Source organism: Ixodes scapularis, unplaced genomic scaffold (assembly GCF_016920785.2).
Source record: "Ixodes scapularis isolate PalLabHiFi unplaced genomic scaffold, ASM1692078v2 PGA_scaffold12__126_contigs__length_90152505, whole genome shotgun sequence".
Lineage (NCBI taxonomy): Eukaryota > Metazoa > Arthropoda > Arachnida > Ixodida > Ixodidae > Ixodes > Ixodes scapularis.
The window spans coordinates 59,809,889-59,835,836 of NW_024609838.1; the positions used below are offsets into that span (position 1 = coordinate 59,809,889).

Sequence of the window (25,948 nt, forward strand, 5' to 3'; positions counted from 1 at the left end):
GACCAGTGGTGGAGAGTTCGAATCCCGCTGGCCCAGACACTTTTTTTTTTTTTTTTTTACATATTAAATATTAAGTTGTTTTTTTTTTGTTCTTTTTATACACACATTGGATGTGCATTTTGAGCACTTATCACCCGTTTTTTACAGCTGCTGTTCTGACTGAGGATTATCTGTAGCGGCAACAGAGAAATATTGAACAGAGTGAGCAACAGCCTTCTGCATCAAGGCTCTGGATAATTTTTAGTTTAAAAAATGTTGTATGAATTAAAAATTTCTGTACAAATGGTAATCCCATATATCCTATAAAACGAGCCCTTTGAATATTGCGTGATAGTTCTAATGAGTGCACAGCAGTAAAGTTACAGGTTTTCCTTTATGTTTTCTTCGTGGTCGTACCGTACATGGCGCAACGATCGGTACGCGGGCGTACGACCGTGATCGTCTGCTATCTGTACCGTCGAACAACATGAGCGCCGCATCTACCTCCGTCCCTCCGCCTCCTCCTCGCAAGCGATTTACAGCAGTAGACGATATCTTTCTACTTCGGGAGGTGCTAGGCGCCAATCCTTTTTTGACTCCAGCTCTTTTGAATGACGTCCTCAAAGGCTTAAACGCCGCGTCGAAAAAGAACTTCTCGTTGCGAGGAGCGAGGGAACGGATCGACCTCCTCGTAACTTTGTATAAGAAAAATGACCGCATCAACTTGAGAAAGTGAGTATATTTTGGTTATTTTTGTACTTTCTTCACGATTTAATATTTCTAGTTTTATTTGTCCATAGCTTTCTTAATACTCGGCCCTGCAGTGGGCCTCGAGGGAAAGAGACAGGATTGCTAGCAGACGACTTCGAATGTTGACGATAGGCGCGCGCGGGCGTGTTCTTGTGCCAAATGGAGTTTGCTGTCGGCAACTTTTCAGCATATCGGGACGTGGTGTGTGTAAACATCATATTTGGTTGATGTCAAACACCAAAGCTTGCCCGCTGAAAACGATGTATTAGAAAACAAGTTACATGTACGGTCGAGGCATTATTTTATTCACCGAGTATATAAATCAGGTAAACCAAAAGAAAAAAAAATACGGTGGCAAACGAGCCGCACATTATTCGTGGTATCACAACTTTTTTTTGTTTACTTAAAAGCTTTCAGCAACAGAACCCTTCCGTGCCTTCCTCCTTATCAGTGGCTTCTCTGCAATATGATGCAGAGAAGCACCACTTATAGGCAGGCAGGCAAGCAGCGTTTATGTAAGAATAAATCTGCTTTAACCAAAGCTTTCACGCCAGTATCCACAAATAAAACAGCGTTTGCTGCCAGAGCATCCAATGAACTGTGGTTCCAAGTACATTGCATGATTGACTAGTACACTTTGACTGCCACCACACCGAGAGTATTAGCTAGAAGTTTTAGCAACAACTATCTGTGTCATACGCAAATCACAAGTTTGTCTGCTTCTTTTGTAGGGGTTGTGGTGACGTCAGAACGCCCATCTCTGATTGGCTCTGATTGAAGAATAGTGGTTAGACCTCAAGGCAGCTTGCTTTAAGGACTACCTACTAATCTTCAGCCAGAGCCAACCAGAGCTCGGCGTTCTGAGATTACCACAACCCCTGCAAAAGAAGCAGACGAACTTGCACTCCGCATATGTGTCAGACCTTTACAGCCTTACTTTTACTATATATTTTGTCTCCTCAACAATTACAGTTTTAAGTAATGTCTAAACTCAATATATAAAAGGTTAGGTGAGATCTATATTTTTCTTTTTCAGTTCTGCTATTCGTGCTCCTACAAGTGAGCGTACAGAGGAATGCCTGCAAATTACACTTCATACGATACTCACATTAAAAATCGCACTGTGCAAGCTGCCCGTATACTACATGTGATACCAGTGCTTCACATAGATATTCAGCAAATCATGGTTCTATACTGTGATTACATTTATTGCTTGGTTATGGTGTTTCGTAGTGAACCTCCAATTGTTTCTTTGTTTCCTATACCTGCACATCAAACTCTTAGTCTAGAATGTGCTTCATGATGTTTTTTATAGCTGATCTCATCAACATTTCACAAGCTCTTAACAAAACCTTACCACGGGAACGTAAATGTTGTTTGATCTAAACACTTGTAAAAAAATTGACTCGTGGTGGGTAAAATGGGTAAGGTAAAAACTCTACATAATCTTTGGTTAATAAGTACTTCCTCATATCTGAATAGGATATGAGTATGTGGAGAGTCAGATATCACAATTTGTGGAAATAAGCAAAGAAAATAGCACAGATCAAAATTTGGAGTTGAAACATTTCCTAGATTACATCTGTGAACTGTATTTAAGATATTCAGCCTCGGACTCCTCATTTTGCCACAAATTTGATCTGACACATCGTTTATGTATATGCTGAAGGACTTTATGCATGATTTCGAGAAAAGTAGACATATGGGCTTTTTCATAACATGTTGAGTTAGACACTGCAAAGAGGCTAGATGGAAAAAGTTGCATGTGTACTGCCACACATTCTCTGAAGGTAAAACTTGTGCTACTCGTGCTTAACTCACCAAGCCTAGGGTCTGAAGACATGTTTTAATAAAAGGTTTAGGCCCAAATAGTTTACTTTGTTTTAGTGACACCAAATGTTTTTATCATAAGAAAGGCAAAAAGTTTCAGCGTACTTTTAGGTACAATGATGTTTCTATTGCTAACAAAAAGGTTTTTTTGAATATTCTAAAGCAGCAGGCATGTATTTCACTTCCAGATCAGGAACTGAAGAACAATTTGACGAAAAGGCACGCCTTCTGCTTGAGTGCGTAGCACTTTATGATGAGTTTGGACGAACGCCAGGTTTGTTCTGTGCAGCTTTGATACTCAAGGTTGTTTGTCTGAGGAGGTCCTTATATACCACAAGAATGTTTGTGTTTGAAAACAAAAAAAGCTTACAAGTTATTCCAGAGATTGCAATTATGTAATTATGTGGCCTCGGGCTATTCAGTCCGAGTGTATTTAAGCATCATATTCCGAGGCCATGCTGCTGACAAAACAATCTAAAGAGGCAAGACAATTTCTAAAGCTACCTTTTTAATTGAAATTAAGTTGTGTAGCACCATATTTTTTTATTCTTATGTGTGAATTGACTTGTGTTTGATGATTAATTTGTTTCATTAATTTCGTTAAGGGGTGTACATTTGGCAACCATTTCTTGTTTTTGCTTTTGTACCATATATCATATTTTGTTTTCTGTTTGTTTACTTTCTGTGAAGTAATAACCTTCAGCTGTCTACGAATCAGGTAGATGACTATCCTTTCTAGGTATGTCAAACCTGGAAAGATTAAGAGCACCAAGAGACATTTTGTAAGTGGAACGCGCTAGCTTTGTTGCTGTCTTACTTGTCCATTATCTCTTGGCACTGTTATTCTTTCAAGTTATTCATGCAACTTTGTATGCACATATTATTGCAAGTGTTTGTCGGTCTACTGCACAGCTTATCCTCACTGTTGTAGAGTGCATTGTTTGGTGCTTCATGATTGGGGCGGTCGAGCTCAGACTGACACAGTGTTCATCTTGCAAGCTATGTCTCCTCTGTCATATATGTTTAGGCTGTTGCAATTAACTAACAATGCTCATAATTTATCATATCTTACACTTCAGAAGAGAAGCCATTTCCAGTAGGCAGAATCATTTACTCAAACCCCAGGAAGAGTTTTGTTTCAACTATTATAAGCTTAATTTATTAAAGAGCCATCTAAACTTAATGCAAGATAAAATTATGATTTGCTATATGGTTGGCTACACATACAAAGCAGATATTTGGTGACTTCTTCTACAAATGTTTACTAATATCATAAGCAGGTACGCCACACATGGAACATTGGCAAAAGGTATGACATAGCTCATGTTGAAAAAACGGCGCGACTGAGATGAGGACAAAAAGACGAAGATAAGAGTTCATGTTTTTTTCAGCACAAACTCTTATCAATTAACCTGCCTAGTTATCTATCCTTATTAAATGTATGACATAGGCTTATTCATCCCTAAAGAAATGTTGTTTTTCATTTACTGTTTAGACAGCATACGACACCTCAAAACAAAATTAAGTTGTTTTATCTAAGAATAAAGTTATCTGTTGTGGACTATTAAGCAGGAGACGGATGAGCGATAAAAACGGGTGCGGCGCGGCAACTCCCATAGCAACTTGCGCGGCTGCTGTGACGTAGACCTAGGACTGCGTAAGGTGCTATAGAAACTACCACGCGGCACCCGTTTTCATCGCTCATGTGTCCCCTGTTTTAGCACCGTTGAGCATGCTTCGAGCAAAGATTCACTGCCGGAAGCAACACCCGCGAACGCGAGCTCCGTGAGTGTTGTTTCTCCGCAGTGCACCAGATGCTCGGAAAGAAGCACGCTCAACGGGGCCGCATGAAGAAAAAGTATGAATTACACGAAAACACCGTTTGAATTAAGCGGCCTATTAAAAACATAGCGGGATAACGAAATGTTCCCAATTTGTTTGAATATTATTTAATCAAAAGTATGAAATATTTGAGTTTGAATTATCGTGAGCGTACTGTAAACCCTAATTATTGTACTAACTTTTGCCAACTTTGTTGATTCTATTTTATATTGGCAGCAAAAACATTGAAGGGTAAAAGGCCAACAAGTAATGCAGCCAGCCAACAACGGGAGGAGGCAGTGAGTTGGATCATGCAAGAGAGCACAGGAGGAGGTAGTTGCCTTTAGCCCATGGTGTTTCTCTACAATGACATTTTTGTTTTATGAAAGTTATTTTTTATGAATATGATCCTTTAAATATTGGCAATGTTAATATAAGGTTTGAACATCAATTGTTTCCCCATGCTCTGAAGAACTGCGCTATATTAAGGAGTTAAAAAACGAGAAAACCACGATATAGGTCAGCTTCACGAAACAAGTTTTCATTCTGCTAAGTCATGTGCGGCCATGATGTTGAATGTTTTCTGCAACCTGCCTTATTCCTTCGCTTGTTAAAGATTTTTCATTGGTGTCGTTTTTACGAAAATGTGCTATATGTCTGGTTTAATGCGAAAAGAGACACATTACGCACGAGTGGTGCGCTCGACTGACATCCAGGTCAAGGTTATATAAGGAATATATCCCTATAGAGGCTATATTCTATGACCCGTATCAGGGTGTCACGTGATACCCTGACATGAATTAAAAATGCACAAAAGACGATGACTTTGTCCTCGTCTGTTGTGCACTTTTAAACCAGAATGAACAGTTGCCAACTATCTCAGTTTTCAACCCTTCTACAACCTGAAATCACATGAAACTGTGACATCGCTTGACACTACGACGTCATGTGACACTGCAATGTATGTGGCATCATAAACACACATAGCATGTGCCCAGCTCATTCACTACACATTCTGTGTGTCTCTTGAGTTTATCAGATATGATCAAGGCATCCCAGTTGTTTTTTTTATTTCGGTGAAATTCAGAGGCATGGTGAGTGCTTTCACCAGTGACAGAACTGAAGAAGTAAAGTACTTGTTTGGATCACATAAACCTATAGTTAGTGTAGCTTGTTTTTTTCTTCGTTGCCGCCCCGCCATTATTTACTGGACTCATTTTGGCCACTGAGGAGTCGACTTCTCGAGGACTGACCGATGGTCCTTAATGTTCCTCACTGCCCTGGGTGATTCAGTGGATCACAACACAAGCGAGCTCGAACTATCTGAAAAACACTGCCTCTGTGCATAAATCAAATAAGGCAAAGGATCCCAGCATGGATTTTGGCAAGAATTCCAAGTCGGAAATATGTCATGCAAAATATCTTTATGTTCATCAAAAAAAAAAAAAAACATTTGAATGCAGAAATAACCATTCTGCATTCACTTGTGCCAAGGCTGCTGTAGCATGGCTTGTGACTTCATGAGATGATCGACACTCATACAAGTTGTAGGATCTTGATGTACCCCCACAGACAATATGAACCGAAACACCTGATCCGGAATTTTCTTGTGTGGTCCTCACAAGCTTCATTTTCGTTCAATCTGTCAAATAGTCGTAAGTAATGGACCTTAACTTTGCATTTCATTCCTGGTTCGGGCCACAGCTTACCCAAAAACTGGCAGGTATGCCAAAGAAACATAAATGACTGTTTCAGCTCATATTGTTTGCAATAGTATATCCCACTAAGTATTAAATGGCCGCCATCTCAGAACAAAACAGAGGGAATGTCGGATGATTGAAAGAACCATAGGACTGTTTACTAATAAATGATAGCATATGTGTAGCTTGAACTTCACTGCTGCTTTTTAGTTAAAGTTTGTGAGAAAGCCTTGCATTGTGGCATTATTGTGCAGGTGATGAAGGTGACCAAAGTGCCACTGCACTGCTGGAAGAAATCTATGCGGTGCCCTCAGATGGAGAAGAGGAGGGGATGGCACCAACCGAACTCTGCAGCCAGGAGCCTACCTTTTCAGGGATCTTGGGGTCGAACGGCCTGACCTCAGCTGAAAAACATTCAGCACCTGCCACTAGGCCAACACTGCAAGGCATGACGTTCAGCAACCATGCAGTCGAAAGTCATATTGCACAGATAGACCCTAAACTGTCTAGAGATACAAGTTAGGCTTTTATGATAATGATTTTAACTCCCCCTCTGACGCTGTCATGTAGACAGAGTAGGTCCAATACACTTCACTGCCATTGGTCACAAACTTAAGTAATCGCAGCACTGCATGAAATCCATTTTGTTGCGAGTTTCGTCCCACGTGGGCAAACCTACTACCAAAAATGTTCTTGTGGTGAAATTGTGCTTGAAATATTTATACGATGGACCCATAACTCTTCCACAAAAACAAGTGCATTTGAAAAACATACGAATGTAGTATTTTCCTAATAATCTGAAATGATTTAGTATCAGCCAGTATGTGAGCCTAAAGAAATGCCATAACTGATATGTATTAGGGGAACTCTCTCTTGCTAGCATTGCGTAGAAATTACATCGAGCACATGCAGAGAACCCTTTCTAAAAAAGAAAAACAAAGGCTGATTTTAATAGTACAATCAATAATTGATAGCTTATAACTTCATAAAGAAAACAAGTTTTTTTATGATAGCATGGTCTAATATTTAATCATTTGGTTGCTAAAGAAGGCACGAAGAAACTATTATGAAGCAAAAATTAGGGAGGACAGAGAGAATCTTAACCGAGCAGTCCCAAGTTATAGTTATGTGTGCATTATTTATTGGCTTACAATACAATTCCCAGGCACAAGGGGTATGTCTAATTCCATCTTGCATATCGCCATGCAATTAACTAAAATCACACCTGCATCCAAGCTACTGAGTTATGATGGCTTGCAAATGATGATGTGAATGTACAGGTATTCATTTTTAATATAAACTATCAGTGTCAATCACTACAACATGCAATAATGTGTAAAATAATATGTTTTGTACATATAACCTTGTACTTTTTATATTGTATGCAACATATAATGCCTCATCCTTGGTTTACATGTATATTTTGGCCGTGTCATGTGCACAAAAAACCTCTGTTTAGGTGCCCTAAACCAGAATAATGCTGTTATCAGACCCTAGATAAAGCGTAAACTAAGTTGGTGTGGGATTCGACCACTCTGCAGGTATGTAGAACCTTTTTAGGAATGTGGCTGAGGGTCAGCTACATTGCCAGTGCCGCACTGAGATTCGTAATGAAATGAGGGGAGCACAAGGATGCACAAATGCTCTGGGAAGCCACAAAGCACATATATTCAACCCCAAAATGTTTTATGAACTGCAGTTGTCAAACGTGTTTTCAGGTTCTAAAAAAAGGATATTATTCGTGATTTCTTAAGAGAGTACTGTAAAATACCAAGCATGTACCGCTATCACAATAAGTGCCTTCCTGCTACCTATGGATGAAAGAAAAATATGCAAAAGGCACTTCAGGTACCCAGCACAGACCTCAGAGCTCACCTGTACACCGTCTCACTAAAGCTGTGCTGTATGGCCAAGGCTACAGTGGCGACAGCGTATCCGAACCTGTTCAAGAGGAGGGAAAAAAAAAACAGGAGAGAAGCTGGGAATCCCAGCCTTTCTCTCCTGTTCCTCCTTTCACTTCTTTTGAATAGGTTGGGATATGTTGCACTGCCTTAGTGAGACGAAGTATAGGCTATAGCTAGGGCTCCATGTTTTCGGATAAATCTGAAAAACTCCGAAAAACACCCGCCGGAAAAATTTCTGTCAATTCGGATTTATCCGATAGACTCCCAATTGTTATGTGCCCATGCCAGCCCCCCCCCCCCCTCCCGTCCCCTCCCCCCCTCCCCCAACAGCAACAAAAAAAAATATTTTTTTTAACAATTTGAGCAGCGCAGGATTAATGGTCCTGGGTAAATGACACCCTAATTATGTTTGAAGCCTCGGACCGTTGTCAAAAGGAGGTCTTACGGCTTGCCTCGTCAAGGTTGGTTCAGGGAAACAGGTCATCGTACCATTCGTGTCACGACAAAAGCCACTCTTTTGGTTTTCAGTTTGGGCCATGGGATTTGGGATTTAGAGAAAGCAGAGGGTATGTTTCTGGGGGTAACAGTGAAAGCTATGGACCATCGAGATTGTATAGGGAAGAGGGGCAGTTGAAACTTCTCTATTACACTCCACCTTGCACGGCCGCGGGATAGATTGATGGGATGACTACGAGCTTCTTGCGGCTACTTCCGTCAGTTTATTGATTTTAAGCTATCGAAGTTGATCGAAGCCACACTTGTGTGCGACTTTTTTGTGGGACAAATTAGTATTTCCAATGACAACAATGCCAAATTCAACTGAAGAAATGTTACCTAATTGATACAAGCGCGTCTTATTTTTTATCTGGCATATGTTAGCATCCGGTTATTAGTTATTATTTTTTGATGGGAAACACTGCGAAATGAATCTCAGAATTTCTGAACATTGGGGGTTTACGAAAAATAAACTCTGGTAAACACCGAATTTTCGCATAAAAAATAAACTCCTAAAAACACCCTCCGAATTTCACGAAAAATAAACTCCGAAAACACGGAGCCCTAGCTATAGCTAACCAAGACACTCCGCCATATCAGCCGCTTCTCCTAGCACACTGGTGCGAAGCAGTGAAACTTCCCCTATCATGTCTTCCTTTAGGAATTTTCTTGTCAAACCGACCTCCCAGTTTTTCAAGATTATCTCCAACGTTTCTGTGGGTACTTGCTCGGTATTGTGTGGCATATATAAACATACCCTATACGAATCTATATGGTAGATAGAATTTCTGAAAGCTCTGGACTACCATGTGGCAATTTTTGTTGTTTGAAAGGCAGCCTACAGCTGTTTCATGGGTTAGGAACATTATTGTGCACCTTAATTTTTGACAGTTTGTTACGGAAGCCCATATTCTCGCAGCTTTCTGCATGAATAGTAATACGAAACATTATATTCTTTAAACAACCCATCTATGGTTGTAGGGTGTACCCATTGGTATTATAGAAGTGATTAAAATTATTCTCACCTCGGTTATCTTAAAACTTTGCTGGTCTCACTAGCTTATTATCAGTGCTTTTCATACAAGCTTTCTGTGTCACAAGTTGCTGCTGTGTAGGCTTGAACGTGTACAGTCAATTCAGCTGTGTGTGAGGTGCGATAAAGTGTGACTGCTTTAATCTTAGTTCACACCAGTGAGGGAGACAGTTTTTGTGATCTGAGGATCTGTCTGGCGAAGATATTTATCGAATACTTTGGCACTGCACAAAGGAAATGTTTCGTTGCGAAGTATGTTGAATGGGTACAGAAGTTTAATGAGGGACGCACAATTCTCAGCCATAAGTAGGGTTCCGATTTTTGCAATATATCCTAAAAAGTTCGACAAATGCTCGCTGGAACAGTTTTTTTTTTATTTATCCTAAAAGCTCGCAACTTTGAGGTGACGATGGCAAAATGAAAAGCAAAAAATACAACATTTTACTTATAAAGTTCGTCAAGCACAGAGTTAGCACTTCTGAAATGAGGCCACTTCATTTTTTTTTCATCTTGAGTTATTAACAAAATGAAGTTCCACTTTTATCCTGTCAAGGTTCGTAGAGTACAACAAGTCATTGTAGTTTTGGGTCGTGACAAGTAACTTGTCCAGTTTCCAGTTTGGACTATACTACATGTGGTTCTTCGATAGAGGAAGAGGGCTGTATTGTTATAACAGTGAAAAAACTTGTAGAGTGTATAAAACGGCAGCTGAAGCTTTTAAGCTTCCCAATGAGTACGTTCAGGAGTTTGGATATTTCAAAGTACTGATGATTATTGAAGCAACACATTTTGCAAAAGTTCTCGTGGGATAGTTGGTACTCCCTATTGCAAGGGCGTGTTATTGTCAAATGCCCCTGCAGAAATATATTTCGATTCTGGGAGCTTTTATCACCTTAGGGTATGTTTTTGTCCAGCAATTATTGATTTTAATTTTGAAGTTTGACAAATTTAAAACACAGGAAATTTAAACCCCGAATTTCGAAAAATTGGAAATTTAACAATTATAAACTTTGATGGACAACCAATTTTTAGCTAAGAATAAACTCAGAAAACACGGAATAGTAGCCATAAGCAAGGAGCCGGACGCCCATCTGCGTTCACAGCTGATGATGACAGTGAACGTTCACGTGAAATGATTTTGTCGGATAGACGAGTAACAGTCGATGATGTAACAAATCATTTACAAATCAGTCAGGGCATTGTCTACGCAATACTCCATGAGAGGTATGGGTTTGAAAATGTTTTGATTAAAATAAATTCTGCTGTCAGAGTGTAGATAATGTGTTATTCACCCTCAGGATGCCTTAATACTGTAGTTATGTATATGTATCAATATTAATTTATTGCTTTATGTTCTGTGCAGGAGGTAGAAAAAGAAACCTCAGCCGGGGGCTTGAGTTTCTTGATATGAAGTTTCAGGCCAAGAACCGTGTCATGATTGAAGAGCAAAAGCTAAGAAAGGAGCAGCAGAAAATCGAAAATCGCCGTATCGACTTAGAAGAGGCACGAGTCAGCCTGGAGAGAGAAAGGCAGACGACAGATGGCGAGCTGGCCCACCAAAAGCTCATCATGGAGGAAGAGGACAGGCTCCACCAGCGGCAGCTGATGACTCAACAGGCCGAGATGATAGAAAAAATGGTGGATCAGATGGTGGAAACCAACCAGCTGCTCCCCCAGCTCCTCTCCAAAAAGTCCGATTAATAAGCTTTTTTTTTTGTCAGGACTGTGCACTCTAGAGTAGCAAACAGGACATTGCGGAGAGGGGGGAAGGGAAGCAGAAAGAAAGGCTCCCTGTTGAAAACTTTGTTTGGTATCCTTCTCTATATAAAGTTCAGTTCGAAAACTAGTATTCAGCGTAATGTAAAAACAATTTTCACATTTCTTGGTCAAGAATTAAAGTGTCTTTCTTCCCCATTTTTAAGCAATGAAGACGTCTTAGTTAACAAAATGTTTCAGCAGATATGTAACCATAGAGAGTTCCAAATTCTCCTTTATGGGAGCTGCAGAGCAGCCAGGAGAGGCGTGCTTATGGGGCTGAAGTGACCCCCATCACTCACCAAGTCATAAGCATCTCCGCATGTCTCCGCCCCCCCCCCCCCCCCCCCAAAAAAAGGTGCTGGCTATGCCACTGTATAAATTCGCGAACTATCCCGTGCATCTACTCTCCGGCAAAGCACTGGGGAGAGAGAGCCAGTCATGAAAATATCTTGAAGAGCTAAACAAAGAGTCTGTGCTGTGACGCTGAGCATCATGTAAGCACACAAAACAATATGCTGAGTGTCACAATGCAAGCTGTTTCTTAAGTATAAAAAGCAGTAAAAAAAAGTACTTTAAGCTGTGCCATTTCGCTTAAATGTCATTTAACGTCCCCGTCTGACAGGGGTATTAGATGCATACTGCTTCTTTGTTATCACGTGTTGAACAAGAGTTACCAGGACGGTTACTATTACCTGTTATTTGTCGAGCTTCGAGATCAGGCTCCTTCTCATCTCCATGACAGGCGCTCGTAGTATTGGCTTCAGTTCTCACAAATTTGAAGTACTCTATTTCACCAAGCTCAAATATGATGTATCAAAAAGACCATCAGGAGAATCATGATGGTCTGATGGAGTCATATTTTGGGACGTCTGATGGTTTGTTGGTCTGACGGTCGAATGACCTGTCATATTTTGGGACGTCCATTTTTTTACGGTTTGATTATGGTGGTTTCATGGCTAATTTGAAACAGTTCGAGTTGGCCACCACTTAAACAAATGGTTGAGTGCAAAGCATGACAATATGTGAATGCATAATGTGGAAACTTAATTACGCCATGTCTGGAGCATGACGAGGTGCATATCCCACTTAGAATTGATTTATATTGTCCACTGCACATTGGTAATTGCCAGCCTGACATTTGAGAACGGCAAATGCAGCTACTAATAAGAAGAAAATCAAACAAACTGCGTTGCTTTGATATTTTATTATGAAGTTATGAAATCATACATTGTTTCGCTGGGAGGAATGGCAAGGTGGTACAGAAAAACCGGAAACATTTGAGGAAGTACTATCGTGACCAATATTAGTTGAAACGCCATGACGCATGGCATGTGGTACTATCACAGCCCCCTGTTGGATTTTTCAGCGAACCTTTGTTTGCTGAGGTTTAGGCAGGTTGCTTCTTGCACTCATTGCGCCACTATGAGCTGGAAATTGACACGGAATGGCATAGCGGCGCAACGAGCACAAGAAACGATTTCTCTCTACCTCAGCGCATACTGCGGTTTGCTGAACAATCTGAGAGACTACTCTCATATTATTGCGTGCCACGCGTAGTGGCATTTCAGCTTGTATTGGCTGCAATAGTACCGTTGTTCGATTTCAATAGTATTTGCAATATATAAATTAAGCTAAATTAATATAAAGAAAAGGGTAAAAAGGCTACAACATGGGGTGCAAGTGATGGCAGACCTGCAACAGCATGGGCAGTCCGCGGTGGGACCGCGCATCGAGGGAGGACAGGCAGTAAAGGGATGAGCCTGGACATATCAAGGGCAATTCAGTGATCAGCGAAGAGACCAAACACAGGACGGCCATTGACATACGTCAACAGCAGCGTGGGCCTAGAGACAGACATGTACAAATTACTCAAAAAAGGTAGTTAGGTTACTGAGTATCGAGGCCAAAAGTAGTTGGAGTAGAGTAGAAATTACGCATTTGTAATAGTAATTGAGTAAACTACTAACTACTGCAAAAAAGAAGCGAGTTACTTTGAAGTTACTTTCGAAGTTACTTTCTATAATTTTGTGGCAGCATAAGGAACAGCAGTTTTGAGCAGTGAAGAACCCTGCGAGCCTGAAATGAATGCAGTTATTTTATGACTTCCAATATAGTTTATTTGCTAGCAGAAGCAGTTGTCGTTCAGAGTTGTTATCGGAGAGTTTTCCCCTTTTCCTTCTAATCACGTCCCCAGTCAAGCTAAAAGACGTTCCACCGTGGCGCTGGATGCAAAGGCAGCGTTCAATTTCAGAAGCAGGCTGCGTGTGAGGCTTGCCTCGGCTAAAGGGTCTTTTCTAACAAACTCTCCTCCTTTTTCCTTTTTTAGTTTTGGCAAGTTGAGATTGTTATGACTGGCCCCTCTTTATTCTCACGACGTTTGGAGAGTTCGCCGAGCGAGTGCACCTGACCGTCAAGGGATCAAGTCTCGCGCCACGACGATGGGATCATCTGAAAGACTGCGCATCTCGTTGCAATGTTAATGCTACGCCACTAAAGAAAAAAAAATTGCTTTTCGCCGCTAACTTTAGGTCCAAGAAAAGGATCTCCCAAGGGTAACAAGTACAACGTTTTCAACAAAGAGGAGGTCTCCCTGGCGTGGAAGGTCGGAAGGACGCGAAGGATTACGTGACCAAGCAGGAAGCGGGAACGTGCTACCATGAACGAATTATCCGTGTTTGCATTTGTGCGCGGGGGAGTCCGGCTTCGGAAGGGAGTATGCGCTGACGATGAGGCGACCATGAGAACAGGCGCCCAGCTGCGAGGTCATTCCAGTGGCCCCTACCGTGGAGCCTACCACTTGAGTCAGAACTCACTAAAGGCACACAACATGAAAACAATAACAATCCTCAGAGCGTCCCCGTCTTTCACGGTTGCAGCTGGAGGCGTGGCGCCTACGTGCATTACTGGATTAGGTCAATACCCGACCAAAGCTTGTTAAGCATCTCTGCCTGCGTTCGTGTGCGCCTGTGTTATATTTTGGCTGCTCGTCGCCACCTTGACCCAAGGACGCCTGTGATGCAGTTTCTACGTCTGCCGAGTATAAGTGGGTGGGAACGCAATGTGAGGGGGCCCCTTGCTCGGGAATGCCACTTCATCTGCCAGTCTTATTTATTTCTGCGCTCAAACATTTGTTATAAAAAAATTAGGATTAGATTTTGAAAGTAGTTAGTAATTTGAGTAGAAGTTACTTGAAAAACATAGTTAAATTAAACTACTAATTACCCAAATGAAGTTGTAATTGAAAGTTACCAGGTTACTCGGAAAAGTAGTTAAACTACAGTAGTTTGAGTTGAGTAGTTGAACTACGTCTAAGTCTGCCTAGAGACGACTAAGGGACAGTAAGAGTGACATGCTTCATTGTAATTGTGTGACCATGCAACTTTTTGGAGTGAGCGAGCACGGCCTGATGGGATGGCAGTAGCGACCAAGCAACCCACAGCCTTCTTCAGGTGGTCAGCTGATCAACACACTACTTTAAAGCTGTTTGCATAAACATTTAGAGATATTGTCACAAATGGCAAGTGATGAAGCGGCGAATGGCTGAGTAAACTGAACGTTTAATGGGGCAAACCTGTCTCCAAAACTAAAAGGGAACGGAAGATAACAGCAGAGCGTTGCGGGCGTCGAAGTCGGCGTAGGAGCAGAGTCGAACGCTGGGGCGAGACTAACTGCGGCTCGCCGTGCGGAGCCCCTTATGTACACGCGTGGGCTTCTGGAATAATCGGCGTAGAAGGTTCGGCGTGTAGAACATTCTGACCTCGAACAAGCCCAACACGGTTCTCGAATTTACCATAACATTATGTTAGAGGCAACAAAAATGCGTCCTTGCGGCCAGGAATCGAACCCTGGCTTTCTGCGTGGAAGGCATACGCGATAAACGCTAGGCCACGAGCGCGCTGCCTGCCTTGTCAGCTGCGCTTGCAGCAATATATTAACCCCTAAATAATTTATCTATACCATCATTGCTTGTAAACTTGAGATCCAAAATAGTATGTTACTTAATTAATTAAGTTATAGTATAGACGCACATACCTTTTTAACGATTTCTCCTGAGATCGGACAGCTTTTCTGACAGGTACCGCCGTATCTTCTGGTGCCGGGCTACCCTTCCAGCCTGGCGGTACCTCTTCTCTCTCAGGTGTAGCCAAAAGCAGCCTGGAATATTGAAAATCCAGGGTAATAATTTTTTGCAGTGCTCAGACTTCAAACAATATAGAACATCATACATACAGGCTGGAGGGTCATATTTTAAGAAGACCAATTGTAAATTACTAGTCTCAATGGAAGTAGTTAAATGGCAGCTGGCACCTAACAAACCTTCAAAGTTTCTTAGTATTTACAGTGTTCAGAGATTACCATAAAAAGAAAAGTACTGCAGTATCCTGATTCATGTTCCACTCCCAATAGACAGCCCACCCTGGCTTTTGTTAGATTCTTTTAAGCACAAAACAGGTAGCCCATGTCTATAAATCTCACTGCTAGGCCAGTGACTTTGTAAGAAATAGGAGCTCCAGCTGTAGATAAGTAGACAATGAACATTGGAAACCGCCTACATTTGGTTGTCATCCCTCACTGTGGTAACAGCTTAGACAGGCCACAGAGTTTAAAAATAGCATCATGAACAGCACAAAGAACAATGCAGTTCTATATAAAAACAATCTCACATTCCTTGAAAGGTCTTCCATTCATGGCCTGGCTACAATATTTATAACCCTTTTTGGTAGCACTCTACGAGGTAGACTACCTTACATTTTCACCAAATTTCTCAATTTTAGGTGAGGCTACCCTCAGGATATTAGAGCAATGCTCGTTTTTAGTTAACCTTCTAAAAGTCTCCAAGCCATTATTTCTTTACTTATTGCATAAAGTGATGTTTGCTTCTAGAACACTCACGACAGTAGTCATAAGTATGCCCATATCTGATATAACAATCTGAGATCTCCATAACAAAGTAATCCTTAGGTTGGGAGTCACCTGAAGAAAGAAGAGAAATTGGTGGTTAAAATGAGTTCAGAACATTTACCTCCCTACAGTAGGCATACATCGTGAAAGGTGCATTTCAATCCTGCAATATACATGTCAGCAAGCAGATTATGACCATAAGAAAATTAAATGCAAATGCTAAGAGGATCAGTTTACATTGCCTTTCTTCTCTGAAACTAAAAGCCAATAGAATCGAATGCCTTTCACAGCGTGGGCTGTTAAAAACAATGAGGTGTTTGTTCCTGCATTGTTGCAAATTTCTCTTTTACTTCAATATGCTGCTTTGATGTTTAATCCGATGCATTTTTCTCCCCACTAAGAAAAAATAAGTAGATAAACAAAGCAAAACAAAAAAGTTTTCCTAATGCCGAAATTAATTTCCTTCAGGCATTAATTGGTGCTTTTCGAAGAAGTGTGCTTCCACAAGAAGTTACACAAATGCCAGAAAGTAGCTTACAGCAGATCTTAAAGGGGCACGAAAACGGAATTCCTGCGCTCATTTGCTAGCTTGGATGTGGGCTATGTTGCAGCATCACCTGAAAAACAACAAACTTTCGTTGAAAGGCACAAGAAAACTAAATTTAAAGCTAATTATACAGTCTTTCAATGTGCACCTGGTGGATGCCTCCGAAGCTTCGTTGGATATCTTGAAACGTAGTCGTGACATAGCAAAAACCGCTATGTAGCTGCACTAAAACATCGGAGCAGCGCCGCTTCCTAGAGGTATACTCAACTGTTGGAGTAATCTTGCCCTGAACGCGATGACCTTGACATGACTTATCTCACACATGGACGCTTAGTCTGCTTAGTCTGCGTTGGTCCACGTAAAGCCCACAGGTGTTTCAAATGGCTAGGCGGTAACACGTCTACGCCACCACTATGCACCTGAACGGCACAGCTCGTAACCACGCCAGCTTTGCCAGATACCCCACAACGCATCGAGCTCTCCGTTGTCTTCTCTTCGAGCACTTGCTCGAGTTCGCTGCTTAGAACGAAAAATAAGATCATCTGTTCAAAATACAAATGTGTGATTATTATTTGTTATGCTTAACTTTCATTCTTGGCAGGGTACCGTTGTCACACGTCCAGGGGTTAGCAGACAACCTACTAGAGTAAAATCTCGGTGATACTAATTGGTATGAATTTCGGAATAAAAATAATTCGCAAATTTCCCAGTTGAAGCGCATTGTATACAATGTGCAAATTTTTTTAATGTTTCGAATACCTCGACGCGCTGAGATGGCTGATACGAATGCGTGCTCCACAACCTACGGTGGCGAGGAGGCCACGGTCTGCGACTGGAAGCTCCCAAGGCTCCAAGCGGCTGATTGCCTGCTGCTGCCAGGGATCAGCCATACTTTGTTTACCCAAAGACTTGAGCTCAAAATTACATGTGTTAGAATCGGACCCAAAAACCAAAACTAAACAAAATGCTAAAAAAACTCTGCTAAGTGGCCAGCCCCATCACCACCAACACGTGTTTCAAGTCCAATGCAACCTGAATCCAAATTCACTGTTTCGTTTTTGCGATTTTGTGGAATGGTGTTTGAACCTTGGAGAAGCAAAACCGATTTTACTATAAGGTTGCCTCTAAAAAAAAAGAGATTGCGTAGGCAAAAACAGAAAACAAAGTGATGCTGGTGGTGTGTTCGGTGTGGTCCACAGTGACATGCGAGCTTGGTTGGAAAGACAAAAGAACCGAATTTTCGCTCGCAAGTTTTCGATGTAGGGCTTCACCAGCACTTAGTGTGTGCACTTCCCGAGTATGTGCATTTGATAAAATGCTTTTCACGAAATGTATGTTGTTCAGCCGTCATTATTTTATCTGCGCCGTAGAATCGGCATTAATTAATTTTTTTAACATTCGTGGGTTGAATATAACTGCGTGTTACTATCGGGGACATTTTAGAATCGTGCAAATTGCATACAAGATATTTCTGCCATAAATAAATGCACATTCATGCATTCCTTGTGCTTCAAAATATAAATTTTGTTTCGCTTTGATTGATGCGAATTTAACATGAAATATTTTACGCGACTATGCGAGATTCGTATCAAGCTTTTAAACAAAATGTTTGCTTAATGAGAGAGCCTGCACCTTGTGAGGAGTGAGTGAGGCAAACACCTTCTCTTGCCCCTCTGCCTTGGCCTTCTTGGAGAGGGTGCCGGTCACCGACCTCTCCAAAAGCACTTCCACTGGCCGTATGGGAGCAGCAGCAATCTTGCGAAACATGGAGTCGCACTCTGCCTTCTGCATGTTGCCCGGATTCCTGGTTGACGTGCACACCTTGCCCGACATGGATCTGTTATAAACAAAAGCGAGAAACAGCTTCACATATACCAGTCGTTGATGCAGAGTGGTCCTGTTTACTCCAAGATGCATTTAAAATGCACTAAAATAATTACATGCATGGAATTTAGGCCTTTAAATTTAAAACAGCACTACCTATGAATTCCTATCTTCGTGGGCATCTGCAAAGCTGATGGGCCTACAAAGCTTCATGGCATTTGCATGAAACAGGTACGTAATCCCTTAGTTGCATCAGGTGAGCGTGACTATAGAATGTTTTCCAGACCCTGGCTATAACTACAATTCAGAGCGCGGCAACAATAATGTTTTAATGACTTCTGGTTGCAATCGATTAAATTTAATGTGCTTACACTATCCCAGGAGTGGCCAAACTGAGGCTCGCGAACCGCACGTGGCTCTTTGCAAGTCCAAGTGCGGCTCGCGGCTCCCCGGAAAACGTGTCCCTATGACGCGTGTCCCCTAGACGAAAAGAGTTCTAGAATTTAAAAAGAGCTCACAGCCTTGGCAGCCTTGCAACACACTAAATACATACAGCTTGAATGGTTTTTGCCACAGATGCGTCCAGTGACCCTGTTTTCTATATTGTTCTAAAAAGACTTTCAAACGTATACGCATAATGGTTGTCAGGGGCAGTGACTGGCTAGTGAATCGTGTATTAATTTTTGCTTAGCGGTGGAAAAGACCTCCTGATACCTAGTGTTATTTGTTGTAGTCGCCAATTATACTTCTCCTCTTTGGAAAGAACTGTTTGCTCCATATCGTTTCTTGTTAAAAATTTCCCCCCCCCCCTTTCTTTTTTTCCTGCGGCTCTAACTCAATGTCACTCTGGCCACCCCTGCACTATCCTAAAAACTTTTAATGTATATCATACACTGCATGAAAGTGAAACATTTTTTATTTTACCATTCCATCCTTATTCTGGAGGCCGATGGTAGGATCCACAATCTCATTCTTCGCAAGGGTATCCTCGTCAGCAACTGAAAAACAGTTTCACATTAAAGGAGTACAGAAACCAAATTCCAGCGCTCAGGTTTTAGCTTTAATGTGTTGCATGTTGCAACATAACCTCAAAAATACCAGTCTTTCGTTGAAAGGCAAAAGCAAACTAATTTTAAAGCTAATTATACAATCTTTCAATGTGCACCTGGTGGATGCATGTGGAGCCTATCTGGGAGGTCATCTAGCAACATTGGGGAACTTGCTACGTAGTCATGGCGTTGGAAGGACATTCCTCGGCCATCCTGCTCAGCAACAGAGCACAGCCACAACAGTAGAGTAGAGAGCTCTTTGCCGTTTATGCCTTCTTTCTCAGAATTATTTTTTTCCACCCTTTATGAATAAATATCCTCTATGCAAGATATAAGTGATGATGTGTTGCATATTGCTGCCCGCATAGCTGGCCAAGTGGGCAGCACGGCCGTGGCCTGACGGTTATCGTGCTTGCCTCACACGCGAAGAGCCAGGGTTCGATTCTTGGACGCGACACATCTTTTATATTCTTGCAATTTACTGTTCTGGTAAATTCTAGAACTCTGTTGCATGTTCGAGGTTAGAATGTTCTATGCGCGAACCTTCTACGCCGATTGTTCGAGAAGCCCACGCATGTACAAAAGGGGCTCTGCGTGGCAAGCCGCAGTCAGTTTCGCCCCAGCGTTCGACTCTGCTGTCACGCCGACTTCGACGCCCGCGACGCTCTGCTGTTATCTTCCGTTCCCTTTTAGTTTTGGGGACAAGTTCGCCCCATGAAACGTTTCGTTTTTTCAGTTATTATCGCCTCATCACTTGTCATTCGTGACAATATGACATGTTTGGCTCTATCACCGCACAGTAAACTTCTTTCATATATTGCAGGCACATTAAAAAAGTTCCCTTTTCAATGCTAAAGCATGAGTTCTGTTAGTATGGTAAACATACGAGTACTCAAAGGTAAGGCCATAAATGACTTACGTGTTAGGCAGTAGGGCCCTATAGTGCCCCCCGCATCAACTGGAAGCTGGGCTGCAGTATAGTCCTGCAATTGATAGAGCAGGGTGGGTCAGAGAAAGGTGTTTCTAGCAGCTATGCATGTGTGCCCCCTAGCAGCAGTACTCACGCACATTGGGGTGTAGGCAGAAAGCACAACATTCCTCATCAACAAATCATGACAACACATTGTTGCGGGTGTCAAATTGGGTCCTTGTGCTATTTCTTGTGATTCAGTTGAATCTTTGGTCTCCCTTGTAACTCCCGACAGCTTTAGTGGCCTTTGGGAAATAGAGAAGGCTTGGTAAACTGCAAAGCTTTGCGTGAGTGGTGAAACAGAGCAATCCCAAGGAAGTATAAATGTTAAGGACTCGGCATGACATTACGCTGAGTGTTGGGATTCCCAAGCTGCTTTCAACACTCACATTTTGTGCATGATCGGCTCTCGTTCTGCATCAGTTGGACCGGTCAGTTGTGTGCCCGTTTTGGTCGCTGCTAGCCCTATGTGGCTGGCGCTGCTTTTGAGAGCCCCGCAATATCGTCACTTTTTGCTTATGTCCTGACATAGACCGCAACTAAAAATTTATTTAGCGCTAAGATTTAGCTTTCGGTCACTCCCAGCAAAATAGGCTGCACCACATTTACATAGACAGGTGACTTTACATATTCTGGTGACAGAATTTCCGCAAAAAAACACTTTGCATTAGAGGGCACAAGGGCTGACCTTTTTGGGAGGTGCAGCTTTGTGTGAACTTGCAGATGCCTCAGCTGCATGTTCCCGCCTGGCCAGCTCAGTTGCCATTTCCTCTTGGGCTCCTAGTAGGTACATTTGGGATCATGAATAAATAAATTGGTTAGGAAGCAATGGCAGCTGATGCAACATCAATGCAAGCCATGTATTAAATGACTTGCATGGATTGACGTTGAATCAGCCACGATTGTGCACGTTAAGTTCGTGCTGCGGAGCGCAAGAGTTTTGCGCTCTATTCATTAAATGGAAAGAAGCACCACCAGAGACTGACACTCGAGCGCGCTCTTCCTGCACCGAGTATCTCTCGAAATGCAAGTGACTTCTTCGCGCTGACAGAAACGTTGTCAAAACGAGGAGTGCAGTGGACCGCTGCCTCTTTTCAGTTGAAGAAAGCTTAATCCAGCAAATAATTATGATTTGATTTGAAAGCCAAGACAGCAATTGGCATTACGGAAAAGGTTTGTTCCTGAATCTCGCCTGAAAACAAATTAATCTATCGAACAGTAGCGTTATGATAGTACAGCGACAGAAAAGTTGTCGGGATGAGAAGACCGTCGTTTCGCTGCCCTTTGTAGAATGCACAGCCCTGCAAATAAGATACTTCGATTGGAAAGCGAGAACGTTGCGGAAAAGGTTTGTTCATGCATCTCGCCTGAAAACTAATAATGTGCTATTCATTAAACGGTGGTGCGCCAGTATGGGAGCAGCCCATCGACAGGTTCCATCTCGCGCTGCAAGGCGGAAACCCAAGATATCAGACAAGTTTGAGAGTTTCTTGACTTGACAAGCGAGTTCAAGAACGTTGTCTTTCATTTAAATCTGAACAACATGCATTGTCAATAAATAGATCGGTCAAAGTAACGTTCAGCATAAGTGGTCTAAGCGAGTCTTCAGAGCTTTCAGAAATATGGAAACATTCGTAAAAATTTCCTAACGTCGCCGCGCATTTTTTTTTTCTTTTACTCTGCTCGTTTACAGAGCCCTTAATCAATTTATCTTCAAAATAATTTCGGCATCCGCGAGATGCTGGATTCGTCATAAACATGCGGTCTGAAGTGGCTCATACAGCTCGTCGACAGTTTCGGCGTGTTGCGACACCGTACGCTATGCTCCGTTTAGTTGCTGCGCTCATATGATATATCTGTGCAAGGCAGTTAGACTGCCTTGTCTGTGCAAGGCAGTTAAGGCAGCTGTGCCCATATGATGTCACGTGCAAGGCAGTTAAGTCCACACCTTTTCAACTGAAGTTTTAGACAGCCCATGCATTCATCTGCCTAGCTTGGTGCCCCAAATAAGCACAGTCCACAATACTCCATTTTAACCACAGTCGCAATAAAAATTAAAGAAAACGGCGATTGCTTGTGGCTACGTCGCACTTTGGGATGGTAAAAATACACACTCACCCGTCAGTTTGAGGATCTCGGCGTCGTAATAGCCTCCAAAACACCTTGCACACCGTCCTACGCTCGAAGTCAACCACATTCGAAGGATTGCAGTTCCTAAATAAGGCCTTATGGACGCCGCTTATTTTTCCGTTCTCGCAAAATCGAGTGAAACCTACCTAAATATCAAAAACCTCGAAAACACTCTACGAGGATGGGCGAGGCTGCCAAGGTAACAAGACGCATGAAACACCTGGATTTGGATTTGGATTCAAAGCTTTTGAAGACGCAGTTTCTTTTTCAAAATGTAAAGTAGAGTTAAAATGAACGGATTGTCGAGTGTCAAACACTGCGTATAAACTTGATTGGGAACATTTTTGACAGAAATTAATCAAGTGTCAACACTGCATATAAAGAAGCTGGCGGTAACTAAGAGGAAATTGGAAGATTGGTGAAAAAAAATCTAGGGAAGGATAAAAAAATACGTATAAAAATAGGCAATAAATTTAATTTGAAAGAGAGGGGGTCTGTTATAACTAAATGCATGCCAATTAAAAAAAATAGAAGGGATGACGAAATGTTAGGCTAGGTGGCGCAAGCTGAGCCCGTACAAAGGGTATAGACGCTTTGCAGCAGCTGTGCATGGACGCCGCCATAACTGACCTTCAGTTTTTGTTTCCTCTTATTTCGTTTATTTAACTTCATCATTACAATAGCAGGCCAGGTTATTGCCATATTGGACTCAACTGTGTCCTTTTCTAAAGCATCGGCCTTTGTAGAGGATCGTCAACTACCGTTTCAGTTGCTCGGCATCTCAGTAAGACTAGAGAAGGTCAGCAATGGCGGCTGTAATTTGGCGCATGTGTAAAGCGTCTATACATACACAAACTCATCTCTGTTACGTCACACCGCAGTGGTGGCGCGTCGGACGCACTTCCGGTTTTGGGCTGTGGGCGGAAGTGCTCATGTGAGACGTGTATTCCTGCGTTGTTTTGAAAGGAACCAGACAGAAACCTGCCTTCTCGTCAAAATGCTGCGACTGGGGCTGTACCAAAAGTGTCGAGAAAGATTTGAAGGTCATTTTTCATGTGCTCGGTTCGTCCGAGAACGCGGATATGTGCCGTGAAAAGGAAAAACCAGACGCCGTCGGACCACGATTGCTTGGGCGGGAGGCATTTTGGGTTGAATTCACGGATACTTCTGGTCATCAGATTCATTTGTTTTGTTTCAAAATGAGCGCCGGAAAATCGTCAAGTTGTACGGATCACCTGCGGACTACGTTCAGTGCGTCTTCAAGTTCAAACGGCCGCCTGATCGTTCAAACTGTCGTCTGCTCTTTCAAACGTTTCTGCTTGTCGTCTGCTCCCTTAGACGACGCCGGCCCGTAGACGAAACGTGGGCCTGTTACTTGCGATAAGAAGTAAGTGCAGGCCTCAAAGGACTTAAGTTTGAAGGTTGGTAAGCAGGCTGGACGTAAACAGTAGATACAAGGAGATGTTGATCATTGTTACCAGTGGCCATTGTTATGCCTGATTCACTTGGTTAGATTCTGCTTGCGATTTTCAGTTTTGACGTCGACATTCCAGCTACGGTTCACGCTTTTGCAGTCCGAGCGACGTCGCTACTGAAAATTGCGAGCGAAATATCATCATGTGAATCAGGCTTTAGCGTACATTCTGCGGCGTCCACGTGGAATGAATCGCCACATGTCAGATGATTCACGCGAAGTTTTGCGGTGTATCGAGCCTCGGTAATTTCGCTGACGCCGCTCCAGTAGTCAGACATTGTTAGGAGGACGTAGAACCAACAATTTCAACGTCAAAAAGAGCGTGGGGACTCACACCGACGCCGACAACATCGCATTTCAATGGTTTGTTTATGGGCAACGGCGAGCTTCTTGCCCACACCCCCATCGCGCATGCGCGGCGCCGGTGGCGTCTGCTAGGGGCGCTCCGGTTTGTTTGTAAACATGAGTTGGTGTATAGCCATATACGGTTCTGGGTATAGCCATTACCATCCATCCATCCATGCATCCAAGCGGCTCCGACAGCGCCGTCAGCAGCCGATACATTAAAGATTAGTTCATGATTTACAAGTGTGTTGGCACAACTACGCCAGAGCTGTATATGTAGAGAGTTTGGTCAATGGGAGGCGCGGGCAGAACCAGGGCGTGCGGCAGACTCAGAACGAGGGCTTGGCATGCTCTCTTGACCAACCAGAAGCCGAAAAGAGTTCTCTAGCGGTGGTAGCGAGAAACAGTTCTAATCAAAGGTCTATGTTCGTATATGGTTTTAATAAGCGCGTAAGAGTGAAGTGTAGTAACTCTTTGTGGTTGAATATAGGGTGCACGTGTTGTTTTGATCATGATAATGCAGAAAGATGTAAGAAACGAATGCGCCGCTCAACTCTGTTTTGCGCGGACAGAGGTGACCGCTCGGACGACAGATTCCCGGCCCTCGGCGCTTGGCGTACGGATTGCGTCGATCGTTCCGCTAGTCGCACTCTTCCACCATCATTTTGGATGCGCGTAATTGAAATATCACGTGTACCATATTTTCAGCCTTCGAGAGTTACTCCAATGCTGTTATCAGGTTTGTTTCTCGCGACCGCCACCAGTGTATTATTTCCGGCTTCTGGTTGGTCACATTCGAATTTCTGAAGACGCCCTGGAACACGCCCAGCCCGCTCTCGGCCAATGGCGCCTCCTCATTTGTCTCCTATACCTCCCAACAAATGGCCAAACTCTCTACATATACGGCTCTGAACTACGCGAGTGGCGGAGTGGTACCACGTCGGGCTGGGGAACGAAAGGCCTACCAAAAGACAAAATATAAATATATATATTTTTTTGTATTTTTATTATATCTATGGTGGTGGTGGTGGTAAAGACTAGGGGTGTCGCGAACTTTTGTCAAACCAGATTTTTTGGTCAAACTTTCGGGGTTCGACTGGGTTGAACCGGTTCGACGAACATTCAAACTTTTCACCAGATTCGACCGGTTCGAGCAAGGAGGGTAGGAGAGGGCATGACGTCGTCCGTGTAGGCTCCACAAGCCATGCCACCTTGACGCCTCGCCTCTTTCTCATTTTCCTCCTCACTCTCCTCGCTTTTCAGGCGAACGTAACCACGTCACGTGACCGTAGCTAGCCTTCGTCTAGCTATGGTGTACTAGAATACACCACAGCCTAGCCTTCGATCTGATAAAACTTACCGGACGGAGCGCGCGCAAGCCTGCAAGGGATCCTCCTAGAATCAACCATCCATCTCGCACGTGACATGTCACGCGCA

At 42.7% G+C, this 25,948-nt stretch overlaps 1 protein-coding gene and 1 pseudogene across 1 annotated transcript; one reads left to right on the forward strand and one right to left on the reverse strand.

The window, feature by feature from the left end:
- Positions 1-544: 544 nt before the first annotated feature.
- Positions 545-11,327, forward strand: LOC115309092 (the record flags this gene model as incomplete). Its single annotated transcript, XM_040214572.3, has 5 exons — positions 545-711; positions 2,748-2,833; positions 4,618-4,713; positions 6,335-6,526; positions 10,876-11,327. Coding segments are annotated over 5 exons (879 nt in total), but the record flags the coding sequence as incomplete, so codon positions are not given.
- Positions 11,328-12,988: 1,661 nt separating this feature from the next.
- Positions 12,989-20,662, reverse strand: LOC120843267 (annotated as a pseudogene).
- Between the last annotated feature and the right edge of the window lie 5,286 nt (positions 20,663-25,948).